General features: G+C 47.0%; 2 protein-coding genes across 2 annotated transcripts; both read right to left on the bottom strand.

Moving 5' to 3' along the window:
• Positions 1–364: 364 nt before the first annotated feature.
• On the bottom strand, positions 365–10000 carry GPN2 (GPN-loop GTPase 2). The gene is made up of 5 exons (XM_080654903.1): positions 9197–10000; positions 8492–8648; positions 6360–6520; positions 4491–4621; positions 365–741 (listed from the first exon to the last, which is right to left on the bottom strand). Exons 1-5 carry the CDS (start codon positions 9911–9913, stop codon positions 669–671), a joined length of 1239 nt encoding a protein of 412 aa, XP_080511029.1. The 5' UTR covers positions 9914–10000; the 3' UTR covers positions 365–668.
• Positions 10001–10004: 4 nt separating this feature from the next.
• On the bottom strand, positions 10005–19744 carry GPATCH3 (G-patch domain containing 3). The gene is made up of 7 exons (XM_080654902.1): positions 19295–19744; positions 14618–15042; positions 12472–12646; positions 12086–12145; positions 11393–11514; positions 11143–11270; positions 10005–10697 (listed from the first exon to the last, which is right to left on the bottom strand). Exons 1-7 carry the CDS (start codon positions 19719–19721, stop codon positions 10481–10483), a joined length of 1554 nt encoding a protein of 517 aa, XP_080511028.1. The 5' UTR covers positions 19722–19744; the 3' UTR covers positions 10005–10480.
• Between the last annotated feature and the right edge of the window lie 1474 nt (positions 19745–21218).

Genomic DNA, 21218 nt, shown 5'->3' on the forward strand with positions numbered 1-21218 from the left:
GCACTTGCCAAAAATAGAATAAAACCGCGAAATGAATACAGTGAAAATAAAACATTAAGATCTAGCTAAGAAGTATCCCCTGTAAACCTCAAGCTTCAGGATCAGTTAAAACTGGATATTAGGGGTGGGGGGGCAATGGTAAGATATGTACACATGTAATACCTTAATAAAAAAAATTTAAAAAAAAACTGGAGATTAACCTAAGTGCACTATTGGAGAATAAGCGTTAAACCTCCAGTATTATCCTGTTCTTTGGGGAAATACTGCCCGAGATGAAGAAATAGAACTCTTCTGAGGGAAAGTGACATTCACTCATTCTACCCCAGCTCCCTGGATGGTTGAAGAAAGTTTAAAAGTCATAACATGTAGGAAAAAATAAACTCTTGTATTCACATTCCCACAATAGTCCGAGTGGGGCCAGTGCTGAATTCCTGGTGGCAGTGCCCAGAGCTCATGAGCACCAAGGGTGTGGTGGATGCTCTGCTTGCACCACGTCTGACTTTTGGTCAGAAGTCCTTTGCAGGGCTGGGTGTCTCTTCATCAGTCTTCCATCTGGCTGGGAGGACTGTTCTTGGGTCTGCAGCCTGCTGAGCTGTCCACTATTCACTGGGGCTACAGCTTTCCCCAGCACTGGGTTACATGTCTGTTCTCCAGAGCCCAGCCTGTTGTTACAGGTCCATGGCTTCTTGCTCCACTGACTGGTCTGAGGGTGCCAGGTACTTCTCCTGGATTCCCAGGGTGCTGAGAGAGGGCACGTCAAGGATGATAGCATGGGCAAGAATGGGAAACTGGTCTGGGTGGGATCTGACCTCTACTGATGCCCGCCTTCCAACCATGTCTGGCAGAGTAATTCCATCCTTTTCCCTTCCTCATAATTATAGCTTCAGGCAACAGTGACCAATAGAGTCTGAGAAGCCTATCAAAGCAACGAGACTCAAATGCTCCTCTTCCTCGAACTGCTGAGGATCAGAAGACCAGAATGCTAACCCTTCAACTCTGTTGTTATGACACATGCTCAGCACCAGACCATGGCGATTTAAATCCTGATTTTGCTATGTTCTTTTTCTCATCTGTAAAACAAAAGTTGTTATGAGGAGCAAATGAGATAATGAATAGAGTGCCTAGCATGGCACCTGGCACACAGTAGGTGCTTAAGAAATGTTTGTGACTTCTCTTCTGCCAAAGGAGAGAACACAAGTGAGCTCAAAGAAAACAAATTTCTGCTTGGGCCATAGGGTGCCTTCTACCTCTCTGGGACAGCAGTAAGAACACAAATCAGATTCACAAGGACAAAGACCATGACACTGCTGATGAAACCCTGTAAGACTGGCTGGCCTGAGGTCGGGATCTGGGGTCTGAGTGGGAGATAGGGGTTGACCATGTTGGCCACCATGGCTGCTCTACTAGATGACTCCAGTGTCAGCAACTGAGACTCTATAACCAGGGAGACCGAGATTTGAACGGTTCTTCTAACACATGCTGAGGGACATTGGGGTCATCACTCTCAGAGCTCCAACTGCTTCATCTATAAAAGGGGATTGAATAAAGATTAAATAACATCCTGCAAATGGAGTATGTAGCCCACCAAATGATGTTCAGGTTAGATCTTTCTTTACCATCTCATGGATCCATCCATCAAATCCATCTCAACCTGACACAAACTGACTCTGAACCTGTGCCCTCTTCCCTTCACTTTTCCTCAGGAGGTAATGCCTTGTTCCTGTGTAAGTCAGTCCTGAGGATCATTTGCTTGACTTGGAATAATATCAAACCTGTCTTATCTCTGGCCTGAAGTGTACATTCCTGAGCAGAGCACATGAACCCTGAGTTCTCCTGCCTATCTCCTGGCACTATCACTGCTCCCCAGCCAGAAGTCCTGTCTTGCCCACAAGTCACCATTCTTCTTGCAAACCCTCCCCCTCCACCCAAGACATGTCTCAGTCTTAAACTCCTATGCCTTTGTATACATTGTTCTCTTTAACTTGAATTCCCTTTTCCTCTTAATCAACCTGGCTAACCCTCACTTTGAGATGATGCAAATCAAATGTCACTACCACTTTGAAGCTTTCTTTACCGACTCACTCCTCAGCAGAGCTGACTTTCCCATGTTTATACCAATCCCTAATTGCCTAATACACAGAATAAAGTTGAACCTTAAGAAGATTAGGATCGGGGGCAGAATCTAAAATCAGTATAAATGTATATGGTGAGAAATACCCTTAAAATTCCTTTGTAAAGTATATGATTATCTAATCACTAGGCTGTACACCTGAAACCAATACAAAATAATATTGAAAGTAAACTATAACTGAAAAATTAAAAACCAAAACAATTCAGGGAATCAGAACAATAACAAAAAACCTTAAAATTCCTTAAATCACTTATTAAATACAGTATACATCAAGCATGTCAAATTTGTGGCCCTCAGGCCACATGAAGCTCACAATGAATATTTTTGCGGCCCAGCCAACATAACGATATGTAAGAAACGTTTTAATACAAATTTCGTAACTTAATTTTTATAATATCCTATTATACATAATTATTAATAACGAACTACAACGTTCACTAATGACTGATTACTATAATTGTGTTGCATTCATTTCCCTTATGTGCCTTAAGTGCAGGCGCACCATTTCTCTCCACTAATACTAGCAGCGAATATTTTAGCAGCCGATTGCCACGTCATTAGTCCTGTACTGACTTGTTTGGTGTGCGCAACAGGAAATATTGCGCTTTCCGAGAACAAGAAAAATAGATTTGCATTACACTTATTAATTTGTGCAGTTATTCAGTGTCTGGTAAGTTAATGTTCAAGAAAAAATATTAATTTTTATTAAAATGTTCTATTATTTTATGTTAACAATTACTCATTTATTTCAGCCCTTTGTATTCAGCATGTCTGTATTGAAATAAACCTATGTTTCTATGAAGATTGAAGCTGTTTTTTTTGCGGCCACATAAACTTAAACCTTGTTTATTTGGCCCGTGTTAGCCTTTGAGTTTGACATGCTTAGTATATATGGTTTTATGAGTAGAATATGACTGCATAAAGTAATGTACAGTGTGCAAAATATTACAGCCCCATTAAAGTGCCCTTTCCCTTTTTTGCTGAGTACGTGCAGTTGAATTTGCCATTAACAGCATGTTGTGTGAGGCAGGTCCTCATCCCTTCTTTAGGTACTTATTGCACACTCTAGTGCCATCATCTGTAACTAGTCTACTTCCCTGTGAACATTTTTTTAAAAATATATTTTGTTGATTTCTTTTACAGAGAGGAAGGGAGAGGGATAGAGAGTTAGAAACATCGATGAGAGAGAAATATCAATCAGCTGCCTCCTGCACACCTCCTACTGGGGATGTGCCCGCAACCAAGGTACATGCCCTTGACCGGAATCGAACCTGGGACCTTTCAGCCCACAGGCCGATGCTCTATCCACTGAGCCAAACCGGTTAGGGGCTTCCCTGTGAACTTTTGTTTCCCATGTGTGAAAGGGCCTGACACAGATCAGGAAGTGGTGGCTGGAACTATTTTCCTCCCTACACAAGGACTCTGGAGTGCACCTCCCCCACCCCTGCCTTGTCTCCTGCATCCTGTGTAGATGCCAAATCTCTGAAACCAGCCTAGAAAGCCTGTCCTACCTCACATGTACTAGTAGCCTGTGACATGAGAGACACCTACACATGACCTCAGCTCTATCACCGCCGGCCCAGTTTTGAAGGTCTAGCTGCCTCCCAGACAGCTCCGATTGTCCCAGATCCCCCTCAAACATAGCACATCTGCTAGCTCCCATCCCTTCCATCTCCATGACAAACCTTCCTTTCTTTTCTTACCTGACTAGCACAACCACCCATACCATCTAAGCCTGAAACCAGGAGTCCAAATTCTGCTCTACCTCTACCTATAACCATCTATCACCTTAATATTTTTCCAATTCACACACTTCTTTCTATTCTCACTACTAATGTTTCATCTCTTCTCTTCTATAAACTGTAAACACTCTCCTGCCCCCAATCACATCCCTTAAATGCATTTCTACACTTGGAGGGGCTTTTCAAAAATGTACATTTGTTCATGCCACACCCTGAGCAACACCACTATGCTGGTCCTACTGCTCGCACATGAGCCGAAGTCCACATGCCTTAGCAGGGCACTCAAGCACCCCCATCGCCAGCCTGCACCTCCTCCTTTCCCCTTCACACTCAAGACACCGGGCAAACTGAACCCCTTACCTCTCTTTCAAGTGACTAATGCCCTTTTATTCCTGTATTTTTGCTCCTTCTGATCAATATCTTCCCTTATCCTAAGGTACAACCAACCCTGAAGCTAAGGGGCCAGCCTTTGAACATGAAAGACAGTCACCGGGGAGCCCAACTGGTCAAAATGAATCAGTCATCTACAAAGGTAAAAGTAGCTATTCCTGAGTCCCATACACTACCCACCCCCCACCCCCAGTGGCTGTGGCTAAGAGGCTAGAGAGCAAGGATACGAGGAGAAATGGAAGTCAGCTCCCATTGCAGCAGACATCATGGCCTCCAGGCTTCGCTGCTCTTGGACCCCGAAGCAGTAGCCATTGGCTTTATCCACAGCCTGCAGAACCCGCTGGACACTCTCCTTGTCCTGGGCAGGGAAGAGAAACAGCTCTGTGAGTGAAACAGAGGTGTGGAATTGAAGTTGTACCAAACTGCTTGCAGTCCCCAACCCCCACCTCAATCTTGCCTCATGAAGTCTCTGTATGTGCAGCTTCGTTGGCCTGAAGTAGTTCTACATGTTCCCAGAGGCCTGGCTACATTCCATTTTTCTGACCACCACCCCACCTAATTTAGAACAGGTAAGCTCCTCTATGCACAACCATAGTTCCCTGGATTTATTCCTATTGTAGCTCTGATCCTACCGTCTTACTAACTACTAGTAAGTTATTAACTCATCTGCCTCCCCTACTCGACTGATCAAGGTCGAGGTATTCCCAGTGCCTGGCACAGTACTTAGCTAGCAGTAGGCACCGAATAAATATGCATGTAACCTATTTATTTATCCACATAAAAGTAATAAGAACAATTTATACATCACATGACAGGAAGGAAAAATCAAAATAATGCATTAAAGCTCTGGCCGGTGTTTCTCAGTCATTAGAGGGTCAGCCCTCACACTGAAGGGTCACAGGTTCGATTTTGGGTCAAGAGCACATACCTGTGTTGCAGGTTTGATCCCTGGCCCCGGTTGGGGGTGGATGCCAGAGGCAAATAATTGATATGTCTCTCTTATACTGATGTTTCTGTCTCCCCCTCCCTCCCTCCTGTACACTCTCTCTAAAAAATCAATGGAAAAAATATCCTTGGGTGAGGATTAATAACAACAAGGTATTACAGTTCTTACCACAATGCCTAGTTTAGAAAACCTGGCCCTAGCCAGTTTGGCTCAGTGGATAGAGTGTCGGCCTGCAGACTGAAGGGTCCTGGGTTCGATTCCGGTCAAGGGCACATGCCCAGGTTGCCGCTTGATCCCCAGTGGGGGGTATGTAGGAGGCAGCTGATCAATTATTCTCTCTCATCATTGATGTTTCTATCTCTCTCTCTGAAATCAATAAAAATAAAAATAAATAAAATTATTTAAACAAAAAACCTGCCCTAGCCCGTTTGGCTCAGTGGATAGAGCATCGGTCTGTGAACTGAAGGGTCCCAGGTTCGATTCCAGTCAAGGGCATATGCTTGGGTTGTGGGTTCAATCCCCAGTGTGGGGTGTGCAAGAGGCAGCCGATCAATGATTCTCTCTCATCATTGATGATTCTCTCCTTTCCTCTCTGAAAACAATAAAAATATATTTTTAAAAAAGAAAACCTGCAGTAAGTGGTAGTTAAGATTAATATCATAGCTTTCACCTCATTTTTAGAGAAGAGTGTGGCATTAAAAAGGGAAGAGACAAGTTTGCTCAAGTCCATGTACTGCAGAAAGGTCTCAAACATGCACGGGTGTCTCCAGGTTATCTTTGCAGGGTGAAGGTGAGAGGCACAGGGGTTGGTACTACTTTGCAAAGTCAATAAGCAGTTGCTCATCTTGAAGGAGCCTGACAGACTTATCCCTGACCTTGGTCAAGTCCCTTGCTGGTGACTTTCAGGGAACATTTGTGGAGAGGACCCAGCAACACAAAATAGATAGGGCCAAAGTTTGGTCCAACCTCTTTAGTGGAATCCTGCCCACCAGAGCCCCTGCTACCAAAACCAAGGGGGACCAAATGATAGCATGACCTAGGACAAAGACCACTGTTTGAGCCCTCAAAGCCTCCTGTACTCTTGGCTTGGAAAGGTCCAAGGCACTGTCAGAGCCTTTACCAAAGGAATAGGCCTCTTAGTCCATGGTACCTGGATGTTGAGAGGAATGAAGGAGACCAGGCTGTAGTCTTCAATGAGCTGCACCAATTTCTCATTGAGCTGACGATAGTGGCGGAAGAAAGGGTCAGAAGCCAGGTGGTCAAGCAAGTAGGAGAGGTCCAGGACCTCTGTGTAGTAGTCCAGGTTGAAGGCTAAGAAGAGAAACCAATCAGGAGCAGGTGGCATCAGGCTAAAGCCCCAAGGACAGAGACCATATTTTTTCTTCCTTCCTCTGCCTCCATTCTCTCACCGGCTGGTTCTGTCATTTACTAGCTCTATGGACAGATACCCACCTCATGGGGCTGCTGTGAGGATTAAATGCTATGAACCTTGTGCCTGGTACAAAGAAGTGCTTGATCAGTGGTAGCAAATAATGATACCGAACATGTACCAAGTACAGTGCTTGGTGCCGCCTTCATGAAGCTCAGAGTCAGGTAGTACCCCCAGGACCCAGCACACACGGTAAGGACTTTAGCAGGGTGGCATGTGGGTAAATCTCTTTCCCTTTCTGGGCCAGTTCCTCCTTAATGTAAAACGAGCAAACCAGACTAGATGACTCGGGTTTCTGACTCAGTTCTATGTCTACAAACTTCCCACTAAGAGAAGTAAAGTGGGCTTGCACTGTCCATTTCAGCCTGGAAAACTCAAGGGGTTGGGCTATTCGGCAGGTGAGCCGAGGAAACAGGCTGTCAGAGATTGATCAACTCACTCGTGTGCTCTGACTTCCACGTTCTAATCAGCTCTAATTAGAAATTGATACCACTAACAAGGAAGAATGTCCTAAGCATTCCAACAAACTTCTTGGGTTGCTTGACAGGTAGGTTTCTCAATGAGAATTAAGAAACTAGAGCCAGGTACACTTGGGTTTAGATTTCACCTCAACTAACATACTAGCTGTGTGATTCATGTAAGGTCTCTGGGCCTCAATGGCCTCATCTGATTTGCTTATCAGCCTTTTGTGAGGACGCCTATCAAGAGTCAGGGCTAGGAAGGTTAAAGACCACCATGTAGCCACTTGGTGGAGGCTGTGAAGGGAGTGAGAAGCTTTGGATGACTACAAATCTGCACATAGGTAAAATGGGGCTTCTGGGCTTGCCAAGAGATGGACCAGGACTCTGATTGACCAGGAAGTGCTGACATTCCTCCATGTCCTGCCTTCGCTGGACAAGGCCCTCACAATCACTCTCCCAATGAACTTCCCTTACTGCTCACTTCAGCTGTTCTTCTTCTTTGTGGCTAGAGATGCTATTTAGGGAACTGATGCCCCAGCTCAGCAGAGCACTAACATTGCAGGAAAGAAATGCTAGCCACAGGGTCCTTATGCAACTCCCCTGCCTCAGCAGCCTGCTTTTCCTTCAATCTTCTCCACCTTGACAAATGGCACCCTTATTTGTACACTGGCTCCGTCAGAAAAACCTGAGTGTCATTCTTAATTTCTCTATCTCCAGGTCCAATCCACAAATAAATCCTATTTCTTGAGCAAGTTTTGAACCTCATTTTCTCCATTCCCACCACCACTGCTTGGGCTGCTGCAAAAATACGAAAGGAGCTGTTTTCATTCTTGCCCCTTTCAATTCATTTCCAAAGCAGCCAGAATGACCTTTTCAGTTCGTGCTATTCCCTTGCTTAATATTCATCAATGACTTTCCTCTGTGTTTAAATAGTACAAGTTTTGGCCCCTGCCAACCTCTCTGACCTCATTTCCTACCACCCTTCCCCTAAATGCTATCTCAGCTACCCTGCCCCCACCTTCCTTGGAAACAAAAAAAAACTCTTTGCTATCTGAGGGCCTTTACTCATTACTGGTCCCTCTGCTTAGAACAGTTCTCTCTTAGCTAGCTCCTCACCATTCAGGTCTCAGCTCAGATGGCACTGCTCACTCCCCACCACTCACTGTCCATCATTTCGCTTTAATTCCTTCATAATACATATGACCATCTATAGTTTTCTTGTCCCCAAAACCCAGAACAGTAGATGGAACAAAATAAATGGGTAGGGGTCAGCACCTGACTGTGGCCATGATCACCAGGTCCCTGGAGGAAGCTTCCTTCAGCTGAGATCTCTGCATCACTCCAGCCCAGCCACTGCCCTACACCTTGCCTGGCCCAAACAGCAGCACTTACCTAGCTTCCCATAGTGCTCAATGAGGTCCATCTTGGAGAGGAGGTTGACGTGGGGCAGCTCTACATGCAGCATGGTGGCCAGGGAGGTACACAGTACTGAAATGAACTTGGCGGGGTCTGTGCAGTAGTGAGAATCTACCAGGTGGACAGCAGTCAGCTGGGAGGGAAGGGAGAGACAGGAAGAAAGTGGCTCGGGGAGGCAGGGACATCAGGGCCTATATATCTCCCCCATCAGATAGGGGATGCCTGTCTCCCCCATTAGTCTTTTCCTTCTGTTTTGTTCTAATGGCCACACTCATTTCCTTCTCCCAGGAGATATGGGCATTTTTCTTAGAAGATGCCTTGGGCTGAGCCTCCCAGTGGGCAACTGGTTCAATTCCCACATCTGACGCCAATCTTTCTTTTGCCCCCAACTCACAACAACAATCGCCATGCTATTTTCCACATAACTCCTTCCATACTTCTAATAATCCCAAATTGGGTGTTAACATATCCATTTACAGATGAGAAAACTGAGATTCAGAAAGATAAACTGACTTGCCCAGGATCACACAGTGTCAGTGGCAGAGCCAGAATTCGAAATTATACCACTTATAGTCCAAAGCAACTCTGCCCTTGCCTCGCTGTGTGACATGGGTGTGTGGCATGCCCTCCCTGTCTTAGTTCCTTCATCTGCAAAATGGGCCTCCCCGACCCAAGACGCACCCTGAGGTCCCACTGGGCCATCTGGGAGAAGATGCTGCGCAAGGAGCCATGGTGCGTGCAGAGCTCCACTTGGCCTGGGCAGTCGAAGAGGAAGTAATGGCCGCGGAGGGGGTCAAGCTTGGCACGCAGCCAGTCCAGATTGGCCTCCAGGTACTCCATGCAGTACAGCAGGCCGCCGTTGGGCCCCAGCCGCAGCGCGTCCATCACGTCGCCCAAACCCACCAGCTCGCTCACGTCCACGGCGCACTCGTACGGCAGCCCCTCATTGGCCGGGTCCAAGTTCACTACCGCCACGCGCCGGCCCATCGCGCGCAGGAACTCGCTCATGCCCAGGCAGTATGTGGTCTTTCCCGAGCCCGGCGGGCCGATCACAGCCTGTCCAAAGGCCGGGGTCCGAGCGGCCCCCGCCATGGGTGGCACTCGGCCCCGTGCGCAGCAGGAAAGCTCGGCGGGAAAACAAGGCGGGCGACCGCGCCAGAGACAAGAGCCGAGGGCGACGGGATTCCGGATGTGCACTTTGGGGGGTGGCGCGGCGGCGGTGCCCCGGAGTTGCCTACGGCGGAATAGTAGGAAGCCCAGCAACGCAGTGAACTGCCCAGTACTGAGCGAACCAGCAACTTCCGGAAGACGTCGGAAATGATAGGGTCCGGGAGAGGAAGTCCCGCCCTCACGGTGACGACACAGCTTAGCGCCGAAGGTCGTGGCGACGCGCAGCATTTCACCACCAGCGAGATGGGTTGGGTATGGGGCAAGGAAACTTTCGGGATTTACACAACCTTCCTCTAGGCCCAAATTAGAAGAGAAAGAAATCCGGTCATAAACTTCTTTATTTAACCATTCGATCGCAGATCCGAATCACCTCCCGCGGATTCTCTGCCGTCTAGTCCCAGCCGGTCAGGGGAACAGGCAGCGGAAGGCCCGCCCCGAGACCGTCTCTTCCGAGCACCACAAATCCTCTTCTCTTCCAGGTTTCTTTCTCATTCTTTCTGACCTTCAAGGTGACACCACCCAAAGAAGGTTGTGTTGATAACATCAATCAATCCAGCTTTTCAAGGTACTGGGAGAGGTGACAGGGGCAAGCCCAAACGGACCAGGATTATGAGATCAAGGAAGAGCCGTCATTAAGCCCTATTATCAAAGGAGAGAATAGGGGGCTTTTTGAAAAATGCCGCTGAGGTAGAGAGCCAGAAGGCAAGTTGCTGCTCCCAGACTTCTTCCTGCTTTGGTGGGAGGAAAGGCCAGGGCAGTCATGAGTGATCCTAACTAAGGAAGTCCCTGAACTCGTCACTCAGGCTCTGAGAAACTGTCAAAGGCAGAGCTGGAACCCCTCACAAAGGTCATATCTGTCCGAAACTTCATGCTGGTGGGTGGTTGGCGTCGGAGCAGCAACTCCCCTTGGTCCTGGGGCAAGGGTTCATCATAGATGGTGGAGATGAGTCCCAAACCAGTTCTCCGGGGCCTCTTCAGTTGCCCAAATGGCTGTAGCTTCTCTCCGTGGTACCTGGATTAAAAAAGGCTCTCGGTGAGAGGACTGCTCTCTCTCAAACCCCATTTAAGGGGGTTGGAAAAGGACAGGGAAATAGCTACTGCAAATCTGGTTTGTCCCCAAGACAGAGCCTTTAAATCTGAACTTTTGCTTTATCCGTTCATTGACAGTGCCAGTAACCAGAGGCCTCAATGCTTTCATTTTAAATAGTGCACAAAGTTTAGAACAACTGTCACCACTTACAGTCACTCCCCAAAGACAATCATCAAATCCAAACTCCTCAGACTAGGAGTAATGACCCCACCAGGAGATCCAGACCTATTTTTTCCTTCTAACTCTACTTTGAAGTTCACTCTCTAGGAATCTCCAGCACCCTCCCCAAAGCCAGAGGGAAGGGGGAACCAGGGTACAGCTGAAAGGCTAGCTTGGACCCCCAGGGAAATCCCTCAGTCATACTCACCCCAGTCCACGCTTACATCTGGGGTGCTGGCCATCATTATCCAGGGCCTCAGGCACCCCTGAGCACCGGCTGCCCAGGCCCTGGCCCTCAGCCCAACCCTGTCGCTTCATCACCTTCCGTCCAATGCCCTGCAGAGGGAAGGGAAAAGAATCAAGAGATAGAGCTCTTATGGAGGGCAGGGGCAGGGGGGAAGAGAAAGAATGGGGTAGAGAAGGAAAAGAGAGGTCAATGGATTGGGCATAATCCTCACCTTGGTGTGGCGCTCAAAGGTGCCCACCTGGCATTCAGTCACGGAGCCATCCTCCTGGCCATCACGGAGTCTCCGTTCTAGGCGCATTTGGACAGAGTCTCGGGCATCCTTGTCTCCACCATCTGAGGAAGCAGAGCCCAGTTTGCAGAAGGGGGGAAATCAGCTGTCTAAGACCTCCTCACAAGATTTACATATTCATCTTTATGATGATTTTATTACCTTATAATTCTCTCTCTCATTAGACTGGGAGCTTACCAAGAATAGGAACCATGGTTCTCCCATCTTACAAATGAGAAAATTATGGTGCAAAAAGTCATAGAGCCAACAAAGAGAGACAGATTTAGAGTCCAGGTCTTTCCCTCCTCTCCCTACCCAGGTCATTTTTGACTAGAATCTATGTTCTTAACCAGAGCGTGAGCTACCAATGCCCACAATTCCAGGGTCTGCCTACCAGAAGCAGAGTTCCCTGAGGGCTATCCCTACTTGTCCTTGCTCCACAAAGAAAGAAAAAGGCTCTGCCCACAACCAGCACTTAAGGCACTCAACTAGAGATATCTTAAGAGAGGAACCCTCTCAGTGAGCTACCCCAGGGGAACTGATGTTCTGTCTCAGCCTTTGCTAAGCAGGTCTGATAAAGTGTCACTGCAAGACCACCAGTTCCACCTCCCAGTAACGCAACCCCTGGCCCAGTACCTCTGTCGTAGTACACACTCATGTCCACATCCCAGTCATCGGCTGTCTGTTCATCAAAGTCTGCAGGTATAAAAGCATCAAGCAGAGTTAGCTTAAGGACTCTCAGTTCTGTTGAGAATTAAATCTAGACTTAGATATATGTTCTAGAACTTGGGGCTTTTGATAGTTTTAAATCACTCATCTGGGAGGGTCATTCAGAATTTGTGGGAGGGCACTTTCTCTCCACTTCTCTGATCCCCCCACCCTTAAAAAGGATGACTGGTCTCATATACAGTCAAGGTTAGCCTCCTATTGGGCCCACTGTCAGGGATTCCACCCTGTGGAACATAAAGCCCAGAGCAAATGCAGCAGGGAACACTCCTGCCCTAGTCTGGTGCCAGCATTACCTCCTTCTTCCTCCTGCCAGAACTGGGCATCTGTGTAAAACACCAGGCCAGAGCCGCCCTTCTCCCACTTGAGCTCGATCTCCTCCTCAAAGAGCCGCTCAGTGGTACGCTCCTGCCTGGTCACATCCTCATGTAGCGCTTCATGCCGTTCCCACTCCTCACACCGGTCATCGTCCTGGAGAAAGGGGAGAGGTGACTTGCCTGTTTAGCTTCCTGACCTTATGCCCACAAGGAGGGCAGCTCAAGGTACAGGAGGCCCATGAGATGGGCCCTCAGCATCATTCCTCCAAAATTTTCCAAGATGCAACATATATTAGGCCCTTGAGGTCTTGACCAACACATCTCTCCATCTGTTTCTCAACATGGCTCTTTCTCCTGACAAACCTGATTCACTCGTATTTCTGTGTTTTTGGTCATACTGTTCCCTCTGCCTGAAATATCTGCTCTTCTCTCTCATCACCTTCTCTTTACTTGGTAAAATCCTCCTCATCCCTCAAGTTCTACAGCCTACATGGAGCTGGCCACACTGAGGCCCACAGCAGTCTCACTGGTCTCTGAACTTAGTTTTAATCAGTACACCCTGTTTAGGTCTTTATACATGACTAGAGGCTCGGTGCACAACATTCGTACCCTAGGGGCTGGGGGTCCTCTCAGCCTGCAGTCGGACATCCCCCAAGGGGTCCCTAGCGCTGCTGTGGAGGTGGGAGAGGCTCCCACCACTGCTGCTGCGCTCATCAGCCATGAGCCTAGCTCAGCCGTGGGCAAACTATGGCCCGTGGGCCGGATCCGGCCCGTTCGGCTGTTCTATCCGGCCCGCAGAGCCGAAAGAGCGGAGGGTTCTCTTGCTCTCCCCTCTGCTCCTTTACTTTGAATTTATATTAGTTCACACAAACACTCCATCCATGCTTTTGTTCCGGCCCTCCGGTCCAGTTTAAGAACCCATTGTGGCCCTCGAGTCAAAAAATTTGCCCACCCCTGGCTTAGCTTCTGGCTGAGCAGTGCTTCCCCTGTGGGAGCGCACTGACCACCAGGGGGCAGCGCCTGGGTTGAGCGTCTGCCCTCTGGTGGTTAGTGCACATCATAGCATCCAATGGTCAGTCTATTTGCATATTAGCCTTTTATTATATAGAAGGATATCACAATGAAAGAAGGGACAAGAAGTAATACCTACTATCTACTGTGTGTCAGGCCCTTCACATAACTTAGCTCCTTTAATCACCCCAACAACTCTGTGAGGTAAGTACCATTATCCCCAGTCTACAGATGAGGAAACGTGGGTTCATAGGAGTAAAGTGATTTGCCCAAGATACACCAAGAGAGTGGTAGAACCAGCATTCAAACCCAGCTTGCCATACCATACAGCCTTTCCAGATGCTGCCACTCTCTTTTCAGGGAGATTTAAGGCTTTTTGAATCAGGAAATGGTCTTAGACTATCTTTGGAATCCTATGATAGTCGCTCTGTTTACAATTGCTTGACTGGACTTATAGAATGATAAGATGACTCATGGTTTGAAATCTTGGGGGCCCCTGTCAGGGTTAAATTTCAAGAGACCTCAGGAATCACTGCTGTAGAACAGGTGCTGGAGAAAAGTCAAGATAGTACCACACAAGGATATGGTCCAGATTCATTAGCAACTCTGCTTGGAGCTTTGGGGACATAGGTGAATTATTATTTTTTAAAACTGATTTCAGAGAGAAAAGGAGGGATAGAAACATTAATGAGGAGATAGAACCATGGTCAGCAAACTGCAGCTCGCGAGCCACATGCGGCTTTTTGGCCCCTTGAGTGTGGCTCTTCCACAAAATACCACGGCCTGTGCGAGTCTATTTTGAAGAAGTGGCGTTAGAAGAAATTTAAGTTTAAAAAATTTGGCTCTCAAAATAAATTTCAATCGCTGTACTGTTGATATTTGGCTCTGTTGATTAATGAGTTTGCCGACCACTGAGATAGAATCATCAATCAGCTGCCTATTGCACAACCTCTGCTGGGGATGGAGCCTGCAACCCGGGCACGTACCCTCATCGGGAATCGAACCTTGACCTCCCGGTTCATAGGTTGATGCTCAACCACTGAGTGAGAGTGGTATTCTTAATGCCTTGGCCTCTCTAAGCTACCAGCAAGGAAGGGTGGCTCATTGTACTCACGTCATCTGAGTGTGATTCTTCTTCCTCCTCCTTTTCCCCTTCTTCCTCAGGCTCTCCACAGAGGCTGGCTGGTATGTCTGTCAGGCAGGTTCCCTGGGGTATTTCCTCACCCTCAGCCGTGTACACAAGCTCTTCCTGCTCCACAGTCTCTGAGTCCTCATACCTGAATGGTACATTGCCATAGCGTCGGGAGGAGCCTGTCTTGGGGAACTGCAGCTGCAGCTGGGTGATGATCCGAGGGGGCAGGCGGCAGGCCCGGATCAACTCCAAAAAGACCTGCAGGGGCGTCCCCACATTCCCATTGGGCATTAGCACTGGTGGGTTCAGCTCTGGCAGTTGCCTCAGGTCAGTGAGAGTGAAGGCTTCACTCTTAGCCTTCCGACTCTGCAGTTCCTTCCGGGTCTTGAAGGGAAAGGAGCCCAAACCTTGGGAAGCAGAGGGAAGAATGGCTCTTGAGACCTAGAAGCCTCCAGGAACACTTGAGCCAGAAGTCGGTCAAGGTTTAAATCCTTTAGTTCAGTGGTCGGCAAACTCATTAGTCAACAGAGCCAAATATCAACAGTACAACGACTGAAATTTCTTTTGAGAGCCCAATTTTTTAAACTTAAACTTCTTCTAACGCCACTTCTTCAAAATAGACTCGCCCAGGCCATGGTATTTTGTGGAAGAGCCACACTCAAGAGGCCAAAATGCCGCATGTGGCTCTCGAGGCGCAGTTTGCCGACCACGGCTTTAGTCCAATGTTGTTCCTCCCTTTCAAATTCCCAGAATCCCTTCCTCCATTCCCTGACCAGAACCAACTAGTAATTTCATGCCATTTCTCATCACTTCGGCTGAGCACACGTTTCTTCCTGATCTGGTTCCTGTTGATCTTTTGATCCTCAACTACCACCAACTGTCAGCCCCTGCACACCTTCATATCATATGCTCCAGCCACATGAAACAGTTTAACATGCCCTGAAAGTTTCATGGGCTTTCACATCTCTGTGTCTTTGCAAATACCATTTACTTTGAACACTGTTCTTCCCCACAAGATCTTGTTATCTTTCTCAAGATCCAGAGGAAAAGCCTGATCCCGATCTGAAATCGGTTTCTCCCTCCTCTATCTTCTCATAGCACTTGGTGACAAACAGCATAGGCTCTGAAGTAAAATGTTGGGTTTGTATGGTGATTCTGCTATTTACTAGCTCTGTAACCTTAGGCAAGCAACATAACTTCTGCACCCCTCAGTTTCCTCACCTATAAAACAGGAGTAATAGGGGAGAACCCAAGATGGCGGCATAGGTAAACACCTAAACTGCTGCCTCGCACAACAATTTCAAAACTACAACTAAAAGACAAATCGGACATCATCCAGAACCACAGGAAGGCTGGCTGAGTGGAAATTCTACAACTAAAAGGAAAGAGAAAAGCACAATGAGACTCAGAGGAGCTGCAGGAGGAAGAGGTACTGAGACACGCGCAGAGAGGACTGGCAACTGAGTGTGCAGCTGGCTTTCTCAAGCGGGAGGGAGAAAAAGCTCCTGACTGCGCTGAACTCCAGTTCCGGGTGAGACTCTGGGAACCCAGACTCATACGGGGTGAAACTGGACTGTCAGGAAAGAGAAAAGCACACTGAGACTCAGAGGAACTGCGGAAGGCAGAGTTACCAAGGCGTGCATGCGGAGAGGGCGGGCAACTGAGTGCGCGGCTGGCTTTCTCAAGCGGGAGGGAGACCAAAGCTCCCGACTGCACTGAACTCCAGTTCCGGGTGAGACTCTGGGGACCCAGACTCATTTGGGGAGAAACTGGACTGTCTGGCAGCAGGCGGAACTCAAGGGCAGCTTTCTCTCAGAGGTGCTTGCGGCGATTACCATGGGACACTGAGACACAGGGGCCTATTAGGGCAGGGCTGACGGGAAACCAATGCTGTCTGCTCCGCCCTGAGACTCCGCCCCATCCAAGCTGAACACAGAGGGAAAGCCAGCCGCGCACTCAGTTGCCAGTCCTCTCCGCGCAGGTCTCAGTACCTCTTCCTCCTGCAGCTCCTCTGAGTCTCATTGTGCTTTTCTCTTTCCTTCTAGTTGTAGAATTTCCACTCAGCCAGCCTTCCTGTGGTTCTGGATGATGTCCGATTTGTCTTTTAGTTGTAGTTTTGCAAGTCTTGTCTCATAAGGGTGTCTCCAGCACAGAAGTTCTCCCAGCATAGACACAGCTGATCCTCACAGCCAGTTGGCCTGGAGGTTAATTCCTCCCAGTGATACCAACAACAATCAAGGCTTAACTACAACAAAACTGTGCACACAGCCCACAAAGGGGTACACCAAGAGTGTCCACCTCAGGTAACTGGGGAGGCCGACCCACTGGGCCCTATAGAAAACCTAGCACACAAAGCCACTCTATCAACTCAGGGAAGCAGCCAAAATGTGGAGACAAAGAAACAGATCACAAATGAAAGAAATGGAGGAAAGCAAATGACTGGATATAGAGTTCAAAACCACGGTTTTAAGGCTTTTCAAGAATTTTCTAGAAAAGGCTGATAAATTTAGCGAGACCCTCGAGGATATGAAAAAGGACCAACTAGCTGAAACCGGTTTGGCTCAGTGGATAGAGCGTCGGCCTACGGACTGAAAGGTCCCAGGTTCGATTCCGGTCAAGGACATGTTGTGCCTTGGTTGCGGGCACATCCCCGGTGGGGAGTGTGCAGGAGGCAGCTGATCAATGTTTCTCTCTCATTGATGTTTCTAACTCTCTATCCCTCTCCCTTCCTCTCTGTAAAAAATCAATAAAATATATTAAAAAAAAAAAGAAAAAAAAAAGAAAAAGGACCAACTAGAAATTAAGCATACACTGACTGAAATAAAAAATACTATACAGAGATCTAACAGCAGACTAGAGGATTGCAATAATCAAGTCAAAGATTTGAAATACAAAGAAGCAAAAAACACTCAACCGGAAAAGCAAAAAGCAAAAAGAATCCAAAAATATGAAGACAGTGTAAGGAGCCTCTGGGACAACTTCAAGCGTACCAACATCAGAATTATGGGGGTGCCAGAAGAAGAGAGAGAGCAAGACACTGAAAACCTATTTGAAGAAATAATGACCAAAAACTTCCCCAACCTGGTGAAAGAAATAGACTTACAAGTTCAGGAAGCGCACAGAACCCCAAACAAAAGGAATCCAAAGAGGACCACACCAAGACACATCATAATTAAAATGCCAAGAGCAAAAGACAATGAGAGAATATTAAAAGCAGCAAAAGAAAAACAGTTACCTACAAAGGAGCACCCATACGACTATCAGCTGATTTCTCAACAGAAACTATGCAGCCAGAGGGGAGTGGCAAGAAATATTCAAAGTGATGAACAGCAAGAACCTACAACCAAGATTACTCTACCCAGCAAAGCTATCATTCAGAATTGAAGGTCAGATAAAGAGCTTCACAGCTAAGAAAAAGCTAAAGGAGTTCATCACCGCCAAACCAGTATTATATGAAATGCTGAAAGGTATTCCTTAAGAAGAAGAAGAAGAAAGGTAAAGATAAAAATTATGAACAAATACATATCTATCAATAAGTGAATAAAAAAATCTGATGAACAGAATAAACTGGTGAATATAATAGAATCAGGGGCATAGAAAGGGAGTGGACTGACAATACTCAGGGGGAAAGGGGTGTGGGGAGTGCGGGAAGAGACTGGACAAAAATCGTACACCTATGAATGAGGACAGTGGAGGGAGGTAAGGGCAAAGGGTGGGGTGGAGGGGAGCTATGGGGGGGAAAAAGAGGAACGATTATAATAGTATGAACAATAAAGATTTATTTAAAAAATTTAAAAATAATATAAGCATAACCAATGGATACAAGACATGAGGGGGGCAGGTAAAGGCATGTACTGGGGGGTAGGGGAGGCCAGGAGGGAGGTCAATGGGGAAAAAAAAAAGGAGACATATGTACTACTATTTGTAATACTTCAAACAATAAAAAATAAAAAAAAATAAAAAAAACAGGAGTAACAATAGATCCTACCTTATAGGATTGCTGTGAGGAATCAATAAAAAAAATGAAAGGCTTAGAACAGTGATTGTAAGTACACAGCAAGTGCTCAGTAAATATTAACAATGAGAATGGCATCTCTGTGACAATTACCTTTTTACAAATCTCTGGACTCTGCACAAGAATGTGTCCAATTCTCTGCCTACCAGCTAGAGTAACACTAGGCCTAACAATATAAGCTAGATTTGTTGAATGAATTAAAAGGCTCCACACTGTTTCCTGTTCCCCATCTAAGTGATTTCCAAAGAAAATGGGAGCTGTCCTGAGAAAAACTGTCTCTTCATTTGTATCCTGCCAAGAGAGGACTGGGTGGGGAGCAGGAGGAGAGCGAGATAAAGATAATAAGAGGATTGTAAATCTGACTTCCTTTTTACCCTTCTGTGTCAGTGCAAAATCAACCCCTTGGATAGAGAAAGGGGTCTGGGAGGGGATATAATAAGGTCAGGGCACATGGCCGGTTACAGGCTCGATCCCTGGTGTGGGGCTTGCAGGAGGAAGCCGATCAATGATTCTCTGCCGTCATTGATGTTTCTGTATCTCTCTCCCTCTTCCTTCCTCTCTGAAATCAATAAAAATATATTTTAAAAGAAAGAGAGAAACGTGCCTGCGTCCCAGGTCCAGTCTATTATCTTTCCCAACCGTACCTGCTGCTTCAGTAGGTAGCCGAAGTCTGCGGATGAAACAACGACTGGGCAACCAAGTCCCCTGAGAATCTAGCCACTGGCGGCCAGAATACATGCGAAGAAACTTCTGGGCTTGAGCGGCCCCTCGTACGGAGACTACACAGCAGCAGGTGCGGGTCTGGACGGGGACAGAGTCCCGAGTGCGGCCATCGGTGACTGAAGTCTGGGCAAGACGCTGGCCGATAGGAGTTAGGGCAGATGCGGGAGTAGCCTGTGGAGGGGCCCGCTCAGGACGATGTCGGTAATGGAAACAAAGGAAGCCACAGTCGCTCTGTTCCCGGAACTGGCTGAAGTAGCTCCGTAGCTGGGCTGAGCGCAACTCCGAGGGGATGCCACTCACTATTAAGTAAACTGCCGCATCTTCTTCCGCCTCGCCGGGCACCGCCATCTTGAATTGTCACATGAGCCACTGAACCAGTTCTCGCGAGAACGCCACGAGTGACGCAGGGATCTGTGTCACATTGTGTAACCCCTGATCAGGCTGCCGAGGCTGTGGATGTGGAACAGGAACTGGAGAGGTGCCGGATAAGTTGTTCGGGTACTTTTTCTACAGAGAGAAGCTGACGATGATGGGAAAAATCACCTGAGAAGTGGGGTGATTTTCGTAAACTCTTGAGAATCAAATTAGAAGCCTGTGGGAGGCGTAGTTTTCAAGATTTTTAGTTTTTGGGAATCTTCCAAACCTAATCTCATTTCTTTATTTCAGAGACTTTAAGGTCGTTCATCCATTTATCTTCCAAGACATATTAGTGGTCCAACACAAATCAGTAAGAAAAGATAATCCAGTTGCAAAGTGGGCCGAAGTCATTTCACAGAAGAGATTTAAACATGCTCAATCTCATTAATCAAGGAAAGGCAGTAAGACCCACGTCATATCCACCAGATTGGCAAAATATATTTTAATCCTTAAGTGTTGGTGATAATGTGGAGCAAGTAGAGATACCATACACTGTTGGTGGAAGTGTGAACTGGTACAACCACTTTGAAAACAATTTGGTATTGCCCAATAAAAGTAAAGTTACACATATCTTTTGATCCAGCAATTCACTTACAAGTATATACTTTAAAGACATTCTTGCTTATGTTTATCAGGAGATCTTTACCAACCCTGTGATCCTGGAAAATAGAAAGGGTTATGAAACCCCTCCCCACCCTTTTGTGTTCTGAAACAGAGTATACTGCAAAGAAACACCCTTCTATGACAGGTAAAACTTATGGGCGCCCCCTTGTTTACCTATGACAATAGACAGACTCCAAATTCCAATTCTCACCTCATAAACATTTAGATGGTCTGTTTGTCCTCACTGATCAATCACAACAAAAGGCTTGTTAAGGCCCTAGCCCAATGGTCGGCAAACTGCAGCTCACGAGCCATATGCGGCTCTTTGGCCCCTTGAGTGTGGCTCTTCCACAAAATACCACGTGCTGGCACGCATGTACAGTGTGATTGAAACTTCGTGGCCCATGCACAGAAGTCGGTTTTCAGCTCTCAAAAGAAATTTCAATCGTTGTACTGTTGATATTTGGCTCTGTTGACTAATGAGTTTGCCGACCACTGCCCTAGCCAGTTTGGCTCAGTGGATAGAGTGTGGGTCTATGGACCAAAGGGTCCCAGGTTCCATTCCGGTCAAAGGGACTTACCTTGGTTGCAGGCTCCTATCGGCCCTGGGCCCTGGTGGGGGCTGGTGCAGGATGCGTTTCTCTCACATTGATATTTCTGTCTTTCTTTCTTCTCCTCTATCTAAAAGATCAATGGAAAAATATAAATAAATAAATAAATAAATAAATAAATAAAAATAATAAAGGCTTGTTAACTAAACTATGGTTAAGCTTCTCTCCTTCCCCCAGGTCCCTGAACTTTGTGACCCCCAGGCCCCCTTCAGCT

The sequence above is a fragment of the Plecotus auritus genome (genome assembly GCF_963455305.1).
Source record: "Plecotus auritus genome assembly, chromosome: 2".
Classification (NCBI taxonomy): Eukaryota; Metazoa; Chordata; class Mammalia; order Chiroptera; family Vespertilionidae; genus Plecotus; species Plecotus auritus.